The sequence below is a fragment of the Centroberyx affinis genome, unplaced genomic scaffold (assembly GCF_046629955.1).
Source record: "Centroberyx affinis isolate AG114_WGS23_722 - 3 ecotype Tasmania unplaced genomic scaffold, CSIRO-AGI_Caff_v1 ptg000210l_1, whole genome shotgun sequence".
Lineage (NCBI taxonomy): Eukaryota > Metazoa > Chordata > Actinopteri > Beryciformes > Berycidae > Centroberyx > Centroberyx affinis.
Window position 1 is genome coordinate 255,001 of NW_027278902.1, and position 15,924 is coordinate 270,924.

The 15,924-nt window shown below is 43.6% G+C and overlaps 2 protein-coding genes across 5 annotated transcripts in view; both read right to left on the reverse strand.

Moving 5' to 3' along the window:
• Nucleotides 1-201, reverse strand: part of LOC139661797 (protein AF-17-like) — a 21,544-nt gene extending 21,343 nt beyond the window's left edge. For all 3 annotated transcript variants that reach the window (XM_071540383.1, XM_071540373.1, XM_071540365.1), the window contains exon 1: nt 1-201. This exon is cut by the window's left edge and continues 105 nt beyond it. In XM_071540383.1, coding sequence (XP_071396484.1) covers nt 1-4 — 4 coding nt within the window. In that variant the 5' untranslated portion in view covers nt 5-201.
• Nucleotides 202-3,207: 3,006 nt separating this feature from the next.
• On the reverse strand, nt 3,208-12,628 carry LOC139661662 (zinc finger protein Aiolos-like). Of its 2 annotated transcripts, none has more exons than XM_071540199.1 (8): nt 12,527-12,628; nt 11,528-11,593; nt 11,098-11,193; nt 8,439-8,861; nt 7,159-7,326; nt 6,563-6,676; nt 5,523-5,633; nt 3,208-4,057 (listed from the first exon to the last, which is right to left on the reverse strand). In XM_071540199.1, the coding sequence occupies exons 2-8, from the start codon at nt 11,577-11,579 to the stop codon at nt 3,414-3,416; spliced, it is 1,608 nt and encodes a 535-aa protein (XP_071396300.1). In that variant the 5' UTR covers nt 11,580-11,593; nt 12,527-12,628; the 3' UTR covers nt 3,208-3,413. The 2 variants fall into 2 exon arrangements, with proteins under 2 accessions (XP_071396300.1, XP_071396291.1); XM_071540190.1 differs by having other exon boundaries at nt 6,563-6,679.
• Between the last annotated feature and the right edge of the window lie 3,296 nt (nt 12,629-15,924).

The following is a 15,924-nucleotide window of genomic DNA, read 5'->3' on the forward strand; positions in this document are numbered from 1 at the left end:
GCATGCTGCTCCCATATGAAGAAATGGATTTTCGACCTCAGCTCGGCGCCGACTCAGACCTCGCCCGGGGCTGTCAAGTGGTCCCTGACTCTGACGCCGTGTCGAGCATAGTCGTGAGCCGTTTTGTCGCGCAATTTGGCGCAGGGGGGAGAAATGAAATCTCAGCGTGGGGTTTGTGGTACTGCTACGTTTTTCCGTGATGTCCTCCCCGTCCCCATAGAGCCGATGCAGTGCGCATGCTCATATCTGCTTCTCTGGGTCGAAATAAGTCACTGCAAAGGTGGCAACTGGCAAGTATTATTTAAAAACAAAAAGATTATTCCCCCCTATATGTTCAGTTACTGTAATGAAATTGCATCAACCGTGGGAGAAAACGTCCACTGCAGAAGTCTTTCATGCGGGATTGTTTATGAATTAGTGGAACATGTGGATGAGTCAGTCAAAACCGCTGGCTGCACTCTCTACCTCTCTCTAAGAAGCAATTTAGTCGAATAGCGCCATCTTCTGGGGAACCACGGGACACCTGACCAAGAATTACAAATTGTTTCACCATGCCATATCCTGCCCTGAAAATGAAAAACACCCAGCAGATATTTTATTTTTGGCAACACAGTTCATTCGTTTGATTCCGTTTGATCCCATTCCCTGTGAAAGACAAGCTTGTCTCTTGTACATTTGGATTTAATTCTCCCTTCCTCTATAATGGTAGACTAAACTCTCACCACAGCCACAATAATGAAAGCAAATTCAAATTGCTGTTTGTCAGGAAGTCCAGCAGCCCTGTATTGTACTTGAAATATTTATTTTTGTGTGTTTTCTCATAGTTTTATTATTTTTATTACTATAACCTCTTCGCTTGATTTCTTAGTTGTTCTCAAACCCTGCGTAAAGTGTGTCATCGCAGTTAAAATACATCAGTTTTTATTTCATTTTGGTTTTGGCTGTCAAGTAGAGTCCTTATTCAGTCAGCAGATGTCACTAGAAACCTCCCGTGTCAATTGGACTTCCGTTATTTTCGCTTTATGACTCCTGTCTGGCTGAGTAAACTCTGTCTGACAAGCCAGCTTTATGGTGGAAGTGGGACTTCACAGTCTGCAGCTCGGGCAGACGGGGCTTTTTAAACAATGAGACAGGGGGTCATCAAATGAGAAAAAGCAACAATGACTACACACAGGTCCTGTTCCCGTTCCCCCTGCACCTGTTTCTTTGATGTCAGGATCACTGGAAGACTGGAGCCATTCACTATGTCCTAAAACTTGATCCTCTCACCCTAACATGAACTTTAATCTTGTTAAACCTATGCAATTATGCTCAAACTCATCAAATCTCTTGGTAACTTCTGCAACAAAACACCCTAAAGTCAATCCCTTATAATGCCAAAAAAAAAGAAGCAACAGGGCCGTACTTTTCAAATGGATGACTAGGCTTTTTAACATATGGACACAAAGCTGTGATGACAGTTTGCCTCATAAGTGTCACTTCTCTTCAGACCCAGAGAGAGAAAAGGGAACTGGCGCTGATGGAGAAGACAGATAGTGCGGTGGCAGCTGGATGAGGCTCACACCCTGTTCTGGTCTGAAGGAAGCGAGGCGTGACCACGTCCCTCCTCCGACATGTGCTTCAAGAAAAGCCCACAGTCTGATGCACTGACATTTTGACTTATGTTATGTTATGTCTAATGCCTTGGCCGAAACACTCCAAAGAAACTTTACATAGGTCAACATCAGGTTTAAGAAGCTGTGCAATAGAAGAATAATTTATCTTGTGCTAAGTTTTACCCTGGCTTTAAGCTTTCAAGGCCCCTCTAAATCAGAGGTACCCAAGCTCTTTCATATCAAAGTCCCCCAAATAGATACACAGTAAACCACAAACCTGCATTTGTTAAGATTTTGCCCTTGTAAACCCCATCTGACAAGGTTTTTGTTGGTAGATGTGATTCAGTGGGGAGAGTGAAACCTATGTTAAAAAAAAAATCATCCTTGTATATTCTTTCACTGCACTACCGAAATGACAATGAAATCAAGCTGTTCTTCATTTTGCTTGGGACCCCCTGGAAACCCCTCAAGGACCCCATGGCGGTCCCCGGACCTCACTGTGGGAACCTGCTGCTCTAGAGTGATGTTGCACAAGAAAAGATATCAAGAAAACTCATCGGGTGACATGATCATGCAGTGCCTCGCTTCTCCCAGCAGAGGGACGCTGGCATGAAGAGCCCTCGCTACCCACTGCTATTATTTCCTCAGCATCCGGGGGGTGGAAAGATTGTGATGTGTAAATCCCATGATGAAATTAGGAGACATTCCCATAACGAAGGCAAGCATCATTTGTCATTTGACCTGATTTGATAATTTTCAGAACATACCAATTCTCAGCTAATGTTGGGGTACGGAGGCTCATCCTCATAGGGAAAAGCTGCATTGATATACTTAAAAAAAGCTTTAACTTGCTGCCAGAGAAATCTTTACATGTTCAATAGTGCCTTATTTTTGTAATTACTTCAATTTTCATTTAGATCCCCATTAGCTGCCTCCATGCTTCCTGGATATAGCTTTATACTTTATGCTTCTTCTACTTTTATTCTGTACAACTAAAATGTCTCTGCAATACTATGAACCGTCTCTGACTTGTGGAAGTGCTAAATGAGTATAAAATCAGGAGTGAGAAACCAGCACATGGTGCATTGCGAAGTGATGTCCTTTGAAGCTGTCAACTGCACTTCTCTCAAAACCACAGCCTAAAAGGAGACATGTGACCTTCGAGATAATAGGATTTTTTTTTCTGCTGTCTTGAATTGGCAAGTCTTTTTCAGAGCAGCTAAATTTCTCTCAACAAGGTAGAGTCTATGTGTGACGAAAAAAGAAAAAGGTTTCTCTTTTATTTTTACACCTGAATACATACAACAGGAAAACATCAAGAGCAGACAGTAAATGTAACTATTTCGGCTACTTTTGTCGAACATTTGAATGTAGCTTCATACAACATAAACAGCAGTTACATGATCATAAGCAGCCTTCATAAGTAGATATTTATGTATAAAAAGGAAGTACAATTACTCCCGTATAAACACTTTTACAGGCCATCTCTTCAGATGAGAAGTACAACATGACTAAGACTAATCTGATATGTTTCACACTCCCTAAATGTATCACACACTCACACACACACACACACACACACACCACACACACACACACACACACAACAGAGCGAGAGAGAGAGAGAGAGATGCTACTTCATGCTATACTTATTAATTTCTGATACAACTAGCTACTGGCTGATTACGTGAGTGAATGTGTGTGTGTGTGTGTGCTTGTGTATATATGTCTGTGTGAGCTTGTGTGTGTGTGTGTGTGTGTGTGTGTCTGAGTATGTGTGTGTATGCATGTGTATGCATGTGAGCTTCTGCATGAGTGCTACTTCAGTTCGAGCCGGTGCTCGCCGCGGGCTATGTGGGAGGAAAACTCGTAGCGGTCCCGACTGCGGTGGCCGCACACGTTGCACTCTAGTGGGTCGCGGAAGCCATGACACCCCATGTGGATGGTGAACATGACATAGTCCAGGAAGATCACCCTGCAGTGACCGCAGGGGTACACCGCCCCAGGCACCACACCCCCCTCCCCGTCCGCCCTCACCACCCGTAGCGGCTCCAGGGGCCGCAAGGGGACCGACTGGGCATGGGGGTGCGGGAGGCCGTTCTGGTGATTCGGCGCCCCCAGCAAGTGCCCTAAGCTGTATATGAGAGGCTGGGAGATCTGGGAGCTGTCAGTGTGGAATGAGTCCATGCTGAGGTGTCCCTGGGGTGGCTGGGCGGCGTGCGCGAGGCCCGACGGCGGCAGGCCTAGCTTGTGACCGTTGGTAAGGGCCAGGGGGCTGATGTCACTGCGGGTTAAGGGGATGGGGTAGGGCCTGTGGGAAGGAGCTGGGTCACCGTCCGGGCCTGAGAGGATGAGCTGATGGTGGGCGTCGGCGCCCGGGGAGCCCGGCGGAGCGTCCATGACGTCAGTTCGGTGGGTGAGTTCCCTGTTAAAGCTCAGGTCCAGACAGACACCGTTGTCCCCTAGACCAGCCACACGGGGAGAGACAGCACTCAAGACTGGGCAGGAGAAGGCATCAAACTAACTGTGCTTCATCTGCCAACACAGCCAGAGAAATACCACAGACAGCAAGCAGCAGTGAAAGCAGTTCTTACCAGGAGATGCTGCGGAAAATATAATATGCGTCCTTACATGAGACTTACGTGTCCCCACCTTGGTCTTGAGTAGAGGCAACGGAGGAAAACGCACATTGTCTCCCCCAGGCCGACAAAGGGAAAACCTAAACATTGAACTGGAAAGTTCCACATGACAGATACACGGGACAAAAGACTTTAAAGCTATAGCATCTGAGCAGGTCCTGACCCAGCAGTTGAGCTTCCTGCTTACAGCAGTAGAGGCATGAAAGGACAGAGGGTTGAGAGGAAGCAGACGAAGGCCTCTACTGCAGCTGCACCGCAGAAGTAAAGACAGAGAGGCACCTGCTCACGTTTCTCGGCTCTCGCCTGTTTTCTCTCTCTCTGCGGTTGCATACATTACTTCTCTTTTCCCCCTGTGGTTGTCATATTGAAAGATCTCACTTCATTTGTCAAGCTGATTGAGAGAGCAGGAGTCCTTAACCCAAACGCCCTTGTTTGCGAGCAGCATGAGACTCGATTCTGAAACTATAAGTCAATGCTAGGTTTGCTTAACCAGAAAGGTGCAAGACAACTACTGAAAATGGCTGTGTACGCCCATAAAGTTTGGGAAATCGCTGCGCCAAGTCAGCCATTTACTGAAACTGATGTCATTCGATCATTCAGCACTGGGACAAATTATCTGCTTTTGAATCAAAACCTAAAAAGTGGGCATTTAAACTGGTGTATGACTCTATACTTGTGTGAGAGTTTGCAAGTGTACGTCTCCCTCTATTACCTCACATTTCTAGCTAATTTTCATATACATGGTTAACAATACCCACCTATGATATAGTTCACGCTGTGAATTTAGGGCAGTGGTCTACCACTCTATGGTGCGGTGCAGGGTGTGAGGCCAGCGCTCTGCCCTCAATTCCTGTTTGGCAAGAAATGAAGGAGGCCAGCAAAGACAAATAGACAGACAAATAGCTCAGACAGATAACTTGAAATATTCAAACAAACATAAATTTGGTAATCTAAACTTAAGTTAGCATAAATGCACAGTGAAAAGCAGAGAGTATGCATATATTTCAACAAGCAAGCAGCAGCAAATAGCTGTAAGAGTTTAGACCAGAGTAGTGACCATGTTGATTCCTAATTAAATTATAAATGTATAATAGCACGTAGCAATTAGGTAGACAAAAATATCAATCAAATCAAAACTTCCAGACATACATAATTTGTAGTTACATCCAAAATAATACTATATTCTGCTAAAAATTACAACACAGCCCTACCCTCTTCCATTTCATCTGCAAGAGGTCAGTGCCTCTGCTTAACTATCTCTCAGTGTAGTGAGTGAGGCTGCTCTTACCAGTGAACTTCTGTGGCATTGAACTCTTCCGTTTGGCTACGTTGCTGGCCAGCCTGTCAAGAAGCAGAGCGCGCTCAGTGCCCATCTGAGTCCTGGGTGCGTGGCCGTCCTCTGCGTGAGCGAGAGAGCGAGAGAGAGCAAGACAGCAAGGGAGTAGGAGAGAAAGACAGGGTGAGAGAAAGAAGGAAATGAAGACCTCTTTACAATCAAGAGCTATCATGAATGAAGGGAGTGTACATGCACTGAGCTGCAGCTGTCCACCCCCCAATGCATTTGAGGTTATGAACTGAAGTACAGTGGGGTTGCAAACAACCCAGCTGTTTGAAGCAAACTCACACTGGGAGGAACAAGATATTAATTTGAGATCACAAGCTCCATTGACCTCACTTCCTGGTGCTTTTTTACTTCACCAGTACAGGAGAGGAGACCACAGGATGAGGATGTACTTCCTCACCGCCACGGCACTATCAGGCATAAACTTACAACATTTGGTGACCACGAAAGCAGAGCATCGTTCGTGTGTTGCAACTGTCCTGTACATTAAGTAGGTACAGACATGTTTTGGGGAGGTTGGTGGTGGGGAGCAGTGGGTGAAATTTTTGTCCTACATCTTTGGCTTCCCCTTTGCTGCTACAGACATGAGAAATGTCTTCATAGCGCAACAGCTCCAAACCACAGCAGCCATAACCTATTTAGCCCTAATGATGGGGTAACAACCATAAGCTCATTAATGTAATGAGGCTATAAAACAGGATCTGAAGGCAATGTAAGAGCTTGACTTGTGCGCATGCTGTGTTTGTACAAATGTGTTTATGTTGCCTATGCAGTGGTTTGGATACATTAACATTTATAGTTGTGTGTGTGTGTGAACCTGAATGAGTGTGTGTGCACTGCACGTGTGACTGATGTGTTTGAAGGTATCCTGTGAAGGCATGTTGGTGTTTCTGTGAGTGTTTACCTCTGTGTTTGTGTTCAGTGTAACTGAGATATGAGCGGTGGAACGTGTTAAAAAGGAGGAGGCCAAGTGTGAGGCTGCTCACCTCTCTCAGCAGGACCTTTGCTCTGGATGTACACATGGCACCTCTCTCTGTGCTCTTCAAGGGAGCTGCGCTGTTTGTAGCTGCGGCCGCAGTGGTTGCACTTGAAGGGCTTCTCTACTGTGAGCAGGAGTTTCAGTTAAACATTCACACATGAAACATCTATTTAGCAACATCTAAATGGTAGAGCAAGTAAATTTACTTAGGTACGTGGTTTCATACAGTAGGTGGAGTGGCATGGAAATAATTGATGTAAAGCAGAATGAACAGTATGTGCGCAGGTGACACACGTGAGGGGAAAGTGAGTTAGTAATGCTCTCCCTTCCCTAAAACCCTTGAGCAAGGCACTTCACCCTAAATGTACAAAGGAGAAGATAGGTAGCCAACAGTCAAAGTCTGTAGATGTACTGGCCAACTCTCGGATGTGAACGTGTATAACTGTATGAACAGCATGGCATGGCAGGATGTTACTGAAAAGGACCATGCATGCTCAGCATATCTTACCAAAGTTTAAAAAAAATATGTGGATCCTTTCACAGGTGCATATCAGTGCATATAAACTGCATGTGTGTGAGTGAGTGCAGGTGGCAAGCTGGTACCAGAGTGGGTGCGCAGGTGCCCACTTAGGGCGTCACGTCGGCGGCAGGCATAGCTGCACATGGGGCATTTGAAAGGCTTCTCCCCGGAGTGTAGTTTGATGTGGCGAAGCAGGTTTCCCTTCTGGGTGAAGGAGGCCCCACACTGGGTGCAGTGGAATGGCCTCTCGCCTTGTTGAGACAAAACACAGTGTGGCCCCATGGAAAAGGTTCTCACATATTTCACATTGTAACATTTTCTTTCTAACCCCTTGATCACACTCAATGCGTCAGATGTGTTGTTCTCCAATGGAGGTTCACTCATTTCACATGAGACAATCTGTTATCGCAACATCACTGCAGATGCACTGTGCTAAAGTGCAGGTGTTAATGCATGCACTGGATTTATTCTACTTGTGTGTTGATAATACATGTGTAATCTAAGATGAATGTTCTTTTTGCTAACTGTGATGGTTTCATGATGAAAATCAATAACCATGCCTGATCATCTTAATTTCAATATGTTGGAGCCACAGGATTCTTGAAAATAACGCTTCACATGGAGTGCAGCAACATATGCATTATGGATTAAGTGTGATCTTGGTGTATGGTCTTTCTCAAGACTTAATTTATTTGTATTAAATATTATTTTTAATGCCATTTCTGCTTTATTAGTCACAGTGAAGAAAGACAAGAAAGATAGGAGAGAGAGGGCGAGATGACATTGCAATAACAAATATCACAACATGTGGAGAGACAATGGGCTGAAAACAACATAAAATGTGTAATTGTGTAGCAAGGCTAAAGAATTATTTTTCCATACTTTTACACTCTTTGTATAATTCCCATGCAATGAAAGCTTCATGGGGAACGCACTTCATTTATATACTTTAGATGGTCCTGCATGGTCCAAATAAATAGTTGAATGACTATAGGAATTGCATAATTCAGCATAAAATAGTGACAGTAGATATAATATGTGTTGACTTTTCTGTTACTGCAAAAGAAACCAAAAAAAAAAAAAAACCTGTCAAGCAATGTGAGGTTACTGCACGCGCATTAGATGTGTATTACCATAAAGGATATTGCACAACTACTTAAATAACCAAAGTTGCACGCCGTGGCACTGGTTAGGACATGTGCGTCAAGTATGATGCAGACTCATGCATCATAGACACATTAGTCTTCAATCAAGCATCTTGACCTAGTGAAAAGATGGCCCTATCTGCTCTCACAATCAACAATGTGCCGATTGCACAACTGCTGTTTGAGGTCAGGTGTTTGGGCTGTGTTCCTGTGCTTACCAGTGTGGCTGCGCTTGTGCACCAGCAGTACGTTGATGCTGACGCAGGACAGGCCACAGATGTCACAGTTGAGCTTGCCTGCTGCCTGGCTGCGGGGGGCCACAGCTCCAGACATGTAGCTCCCTGCTGCCACTGCTGCGTGGGCGTCTGGCAGGGCTGCGCTCTCATAACGAGTGTAATCTACCAGGGACAGGTCCTGTGGTTCATTTAGGGCGTCTCCCTCTTCATCCCCCTCCCCGTCCCTCTCCTCCTCCTCCTCGTCTTCATCTTCCTCTGGCCTCTCTTCATCAAATCCTTCCTCCATCCCGTCCTCGCTGGCCCCCTCTCCCTCCTCTTTTGGTATGTTCTCTTTTTCCTCTTCAGCCTTGAGGTATAGCTCATTATCTTCTATCTCTTCTGCCTCGGTCTTCAGTTGAATCATATCTAGACAAGGAGGAAGCAAGGGAGAGGCAAAGATTATATTTGGAGTAACATCTGATCTATACTTTAAATACATGAAATAACTGATACATGTGCCTATAAATTAATAATTAACAAAGATGGATATATAGAGTGATGTATAGTTGTATGTATGTTCATGTTTGTTCTCACGTCCAAATAAGGAGGTACATAAGCTTGATGAGACTCCACAGTGCAATGCATCAACCACAACGTGACACGTCCTCACTTCTACATTTGTATTTATGGTTTGATATTAGCACCAACACATCTCCAAAGTGGGGCTAAGTTAATTTGGGCCGACGCACAGTGTCAGAAAGAGATTCAGAAGATGTGGGCTTGAGATAAGGGAAGGCATTTCCTCTAAATGCAGAGAAACTAGAACCAGGGCAGCAGAAGATGGTGTAGACATCTCAAACTGACAGCACCGATTCCTCATCTCCTTTTATAAATAGAGATTTCAGATTGATTGTGTATTGCCTGTCTCAAGGATGTTGAAAGCAGAAGCACGCAATAAGCAGCTAGCATGAATATACACTTTTCTGTTTTAAATTCAAAATCATGATAGTCAATTCTAAAATGTGCAGCACCTAAACACCCTAGAAGACATGGTCGGAGTGATTTTAGAATTCAAAATCAAATCCCAAATTCAACTTTAGAAAGTCTGCACTTAAAGTCCTATAACTATCTAACTATATTATATATAACTATATTCCTACTGGGTTAATGATCAGCCAATAGCGGTTTAGTTCTGTAGCCTCACAAGTGCAACCTTAATACAACCTGCTATCTGTTACTGGACCGTCTTTCTAAGACTTGTAACCTGACAAAGAGCTTAGCTTCAGGTTCCTACATGACAGGGAAACATCACACCATACAGGATCTGACCACCACACTCTCTCCTGTCCACACATGTGCATATTTCTTAACGCCGCAACTGTTGACACCGCTAGTCCTGAGGCCTGGCTTGCAGGGCCTTGTCACATAGCCTCTTGCGAAGTGTCAACCAACCCCCAGCATGCTCAGCTCCATCCAGAAACCACACTGTGGTCTCGGCGGTGGCTGATGATGAGCTGAAGAGCAGCGCCTTGTATTGTGGAAAGCGCTCAGAGGTGCTATGGAAACTTCGCACAAACGGAGCCCTAATAGGCCTGTTATAGAGTCCAGGGTCTGAGAGCAGTGAACCGCAGGCTGCGCTTCAGACGCACAGCAGGGCTTCAGGAGATGCAGCCAGTGCGGCAGACGGGTGGCAAGCATAAATAGGAGAGGAGAGTAGTCTGTAACGCCGAGGTTTTTTTTGGTGACAAGGGACTAAGGCCACAAGTCTACATGTAAAAAAATAAGTCCCCACTCAAAATATCACATATCTGAAACAAGGTGGTCACAAAATATAAATGTACAAATTCTTCCGGCATTGTGTTAGAGCAATGGTATATTGTACAATCCATGCATTATTAAAAATATATACCAAGGATGTTTTTTATATATAACAATATTGAGAAAGGAATGTGACGTTAAGGTCAATAAGACTTCACCAGGCAAGCATGAAGGTCTTATTGACCAAAACGTTGCAAGTGTGGATAGCTTGCTTTCTCAGTAGCGACCTTTTTGGCTTTTGTCCTACGCACCTGTCACTCAAATACTTTTAGGTGCGCAAAAATTCCTTTTTCTTTATATCTAACACACATAGTAGAATAATTTCAGTAATGAAATTAGGATATTAGCTTTATCAAACAGTATATGTCAACCCAAGTGGAGACGGACACTGTAGTCAGGAATAAAACCAGATAAAATAATATATTCAAAAAAATATAATAAAAAAATGTGTTTATCGTGCTTGGATTATCAGTGGGAGTTGGGTGATGGTTTACCACATAAGGAAATTTCCAATAGTGTCGGCTATGTTATTGATTACAGAGAACCATACAAATTTGACGTTCAAATACTTTCCTGCGATCGTCTAAACTTTCTGGCGCTCAGTGTGTCGCCCTAGGTGGCAAATCCCACACAACTGGAGTTACAAGCCGGCTAAATCAAATGCTAAGAATTATTTGCAAATACTATTTGATCAAAGTCAGAATGAAACGTCATGAACAGCACCGGTGCAGGCCACAAAGAAAAAAAAAAACTACACCCACAGGCACCTGGGACCTTGATGATGCATTTCCTATCATGAATGTGTGTGTGTGTGTGTGTGTGTGTGTGTGTCTACCCATCACACCTTCAGTACACTCCATTCCATTCCCACTGAATGAGTTGTCCTCCCTCTCTTCTTCCTCCTCCTGCAGCTTCACATCTGTCACATCACTGCAAACGTCTGAAAAGTAAAATGTTTGGCGGGTCAAAATATGTTAATTTTGGTTTCAGTTAGCTTACAATGAGTCAGTAAGCTAATGTTATCTATTAGAATAATGTAGTATCAGAATCACTTCAATTGCCAAGTTCAATAAATGTACAGGAACTTGTCTTGGTGACATCCACAACATGGTCTGTATGTATATATCACTCCACATATAAACCTTCAACGTTCAGTATTCTGAAGCCATGTGCGTTCAGGCAGTGTGGTGTGCAGGATGGTGGCAGCTGTAGCGGGAAGTGAACTGCGTGATCACATACATTTTCACATTAGAGACACTCAGTCAGATACTCACTCGTCCCGTCTCCTTCTAGGGAATTAAATTCAGGATGATTCTCTGTGTTCATGATGAAAAAATGGTCTGCAGAGAAGAATTACAGTGTTAAGAGTGATATTTTGGAAGGTGACCAAGCCGAACCAAGTCAAAATGATTCATATTGTGCTTTGTAAAAAACAGCTTTGTCATTAGGTGTTTACAGGACGAACAAGAGAGATAAACACTTGCAATAAGTTGCATAATAGCTTAAAATAGGTGGGGTCATCGTCATTAATGGCAAGGCATTTTCTTTGACAGACTGAAACTGGTGTAACTGTATGAATGCTGGTGACTTCGTTGAAATAATCTGTTATCATTTGAACAGATTATTGGAACACACAGAGGCAGCACTTGCAGCTCATTGTTCTTGTTGGTTGGACAGCCCTAAAAAAGTTTATTTAAAAAAACGAAAGTGGGTAAAAATCCACGGTTGATTGCTCGACCCTAGCAGTTCATTTAGCGTTTTGAAAAAGAAATGACGTTCACTTCACATCTATTTCCTGCCAGGTCTGTACATAATGAGCAAGTGTAAAAGTACCTTCCATGCCGCCAGATAGTGAGGCGCCACTACTTGGAGCCACAGTTTGTAACAATGAATTAAGAAATAAAGTGTCCAGCTATGCACATCTCAAAACTGTCCTACATCCCAGGGGTTGTAAGACAGTTTTGTCACTTTAATCACTGTTTCGATTAAAATATTGAAATTTGCCTCAAGATGAATACTTAAGGTTAAAGTTACAACTCTAGTAATAAAAACACAACCTGGATAGCTACTTAGAAAAGTTTTTATTTAGGCTGTAACTGTAATTACTGTTAATACAATCAGTGGTGAAAACATAGCAATATGAAACTTTTCTTTACATAGTCAAGATGAAGAGTCAAGGGTATGGCTACATATTATAGTTAATATCCCAAGATACTAATTTACTATATGAAGGAAGATAACAGTTGGTTCAAGTCATCCTAAAATGTTCTTACCTGCTTTTGCTCAACACCTGGAACAGAACAGCTCTTGCAGTAGGAGATTCCCCTCTCCGCCACTGGACCCTCTATCAGTATGGAATATGCCCAAAAGCAACGTCACCGGGCTGAAGTTTGGAGCGATCCCTTAAAGGAACAGGAACTTGTTTTTTAGAAAGGTGGAGCAACACAGCCTTTTGCACTTTCACACAGTAGGGCAGCAACACCAACAATTTAGATGGCTCCTGAACATGTTCAGTGTGAAACATGATCAAAAGTAATGTATAACAGTTTCCTTTCTAAACCTTAACATGTAAAGTCCATAATACATTTATGACTGAAGCAAGCAACTGATTATGGATTAGATATCAGATTAGGCTGTTCACATATGGTTCCTGTCTTGTTTCTATTTAAGGTACCATTACTCCATCGTGTGGCCAAACCACGCTACTGCTTTTCATTCCAACTTGTGTCTAGCTGAAAATAAATCCATGAAACATAAAACATTCATAAACTAGTTCCCAATTATAATAATTGTTAACAAATCTCAGATTCACTTGCTTTATACGTTATTTTTCTGTGTTTTTGCTATTTTGTACAATAGCAACACACCAAAGGACAAGGTGTGTGCTAAATTATGCGAGGCTACAGCTCTCTTAAGACCAACTGAAGACAACTCAGAAGCCTTTGGTCAACTGTTGATCGTTCACACACACACACACACACACACACACACACACACAGTCAGAGCTCATTAGCAGCAGACAAACACCTACAAAGCTTCATTACTAACCACTGCTAACCACTGTGTAACCACCCTGCATTCTAGATCCCCCCCCACGCATACACACACACACTAGTTCTTGCTCTCTCTCTCTGTCTCCTTCTCTCGCTCTCTCTCAACCACACACACACACACACACGCACACACACAAACACCTCATAAATGACACACAATGAAGCCATGCTGCTGTAGCTGCCTTTAGTTGGCCTTCTTATTCCAAATGAGCTAGGGGACCAACGAAAAGCTCTACTAATTACCAACTGCTTTGCTACACTGCTATTACAGTCATCTAATTAAAGCAATTTATTTAAAATTGACCAGATGTAGTTGTGCTTTTAAATATCCGACTTTCATTGCAGTAAACAGCTGAGTAAAAATACTTTTTATGCCTTGCTGTTGTTCTCTGGCACACACTTGGATGGACTCATATGTTAGAAGTGTGTGTGTGTGTAGTGCTGCAGTTTAAGTAAAAGAGACAAACAAAGTGCTTCAGTATACAACGAGAGAACAGTTATCAATATCTTGAATTCAGAAATATTGGCTGTATATTCATGACACATTTCCGATCAATTACCAAGCAAGAATGTGTGAGGAATTTAGGCGGCATGTAACTAACAACACGTCCTGTAGCACCCACCTGAGTGGTGCACGGCCTTGTAAGGCTTGGCTGCTGCCCATGGCCCGCCTATGGCAACCAGCCACCAGTCTGAAGAAAAAAGCCAGAAGAAAGCACACTCACAAAGGCATTACAATACATGCTGGGTTTCCATGGCAAAATGGAGGCAAAGGAACATAAAAAAAAAGAAATGTCCACCAATAAAAGCCATGATTCAAAACTTTAAAGACTGGGTGGAGGGCATATCTATACACACGGACGGGCAAGAACAAAGTAATACACTGATTTACAGACTCTCTCATGATCAGAAACACACAATCGTATTTTAAACTGTCCCAGCTAGCAGTGCTGTTAAAACTTATCCTGCAAGCCCACTGTGGGAGAGGGGAGGCTTTTTTAAGACCTGTGGGGGCAGGGCAGCAGTGAGAGGGGGGGGGGGGGGGGGGGGGGGCACTGTCCATTTGCCTTTTATAGCTGCCCACTCCAGTTAGTGGTGAGAGAGACAGAGAGAGACAGAGAGAGAGAAGAGAGAGACAGAGAGATTCGGGGGCCGACATAACGAAGGAGGGACGGTGGTGCAGAGCAGACTGACCGCTCACTGGACACACACATGCAAACACGCACACACACACACACACACACACACACACACTGAGACCATGTTGAGGAAGTTGGCATGAGGTTGCTTTGTTGTTTGAACAATGTTTCTGCCCTGAAGGCATATGCATGTCTGTGTTTGGTATAAAGAGTGAGCGGCCTTTGGGGAGATTAAAGTGGAACAGCATGGGTGTGTTTTTTCTTAATCCCTTTTTTGTGTATACACAAATGTTTTATCAAGTGAAGACAGCACAGGAAAATAATTCACTGTATGCAGGTGGAAAATATAGATCAATGTTTGTCATTTTTCCACTAAATAGGAGGCGTAAGTAGGAGTACATTCATGACTAAGGAGAATAATTATATTAATGCTAACTAGATCTGAATAGCACTTTTCCTAACAAAGTTACAAAGTGCTGTAAAATAAACAGTCAGATTAACAAACCACCTGCTATAATAATGGCAGGACTTGCATTCATGGCTCAGATAAGTGAGATTCCTTTCATTTTTTTGTGAATAGAAAGTATAATGTGGCGTCTTCACAAAAAAAAGAATGAAAAAAGAGTAGATGAGAAAGAGTGGGTGGGGAGAGAAAAGTAAGTGTGTGTGTGTTTCTCTGTGTGTATTTTGTGTGTGGCTGTGTTTGTGCGCCTTAACAAGTGAGAGGGCGATTCAGTTGTCTTTTTTCTCTGCAATTCTCTCTGTGCACTCTGGATTGAGAGAGGACAAGTGAGGGAGAGTGAGTGTGTATATAAGCTTGTGTGTATGAGTGAGAGAGAGCTAGAGAGAGAGAGAGAGAGAGAGGGAGCAAGAGAGAGGGAAAGAGACAGAGGGAGAGAGCTTTAGCCTGGCTTTTCTCCGCTGTGCCTTTCAGCTCCTCTCTCAGTGTAGGAGGAGGCGTGTCCATGGACCAGTATAAAGTCCAAGGAGAGCCACTCGTGTAGAGCCATTCTCAGGAGCGAGTCCTTTGCATTGCACACCAGCGAAAAGGAGGAAACTGCAGCTGTTACTTTAAAACACTGTTTTTTGATGACCTGCCTGCATCTGGACACTAGGAAACCAGATTTTTGTGTTTCAGTGGAGGGGCAAGCTGCTGGACTCTGGGTGAACTGAACCTGAAGAGAGCGACTCACCTGAACACACTGGTGGATATCCTCGCTGCAAAAGTGTTCATTCCAACATAACAAAAACTAGTTCTTAACACCACTCCATCCAGCCAGCCGAGCACATCAAGAGTAGACTTCTATTTCTGCGCTGTGAAATTCAATCAGTGGAACGGAGAGGCAATACAGCAGAGGCATTGTGTCCCTGCAATTGAAACACTAACCAGCTGGCAACATCAAAGACCGTCCCGGACAAAGCTTTCCTCTCAAATCTCCCTTGTTTGTCCAAAATCTGCTATTGAAGTAGAAGGTGCTC

Bases quoted from the DNA above. Each gene is read 5' to 3' on its own strand.
- LOC139661662 (XM_071540190.1), bottom strand. From the start codon at position 11,579: ATGAACACAGAGAATCATCCTGAATTTAATTCCCTAGAAGGAGACGGG. The intron at 11,194-11,527 runs GTGAGTATCTGA...TTTACTTTTCAG, and splicing joins CCTAGAAGGAGACGGGACGA to ACGTTTGCAGTGATGTGACA. The intron at 8,862-11,097 runs GTGTGATGGGTA...CTCCTTGTCTAG, and splicing joins TGGAATGGAGTGTACTGAAG to ATATGATTCAACTGAAGACC.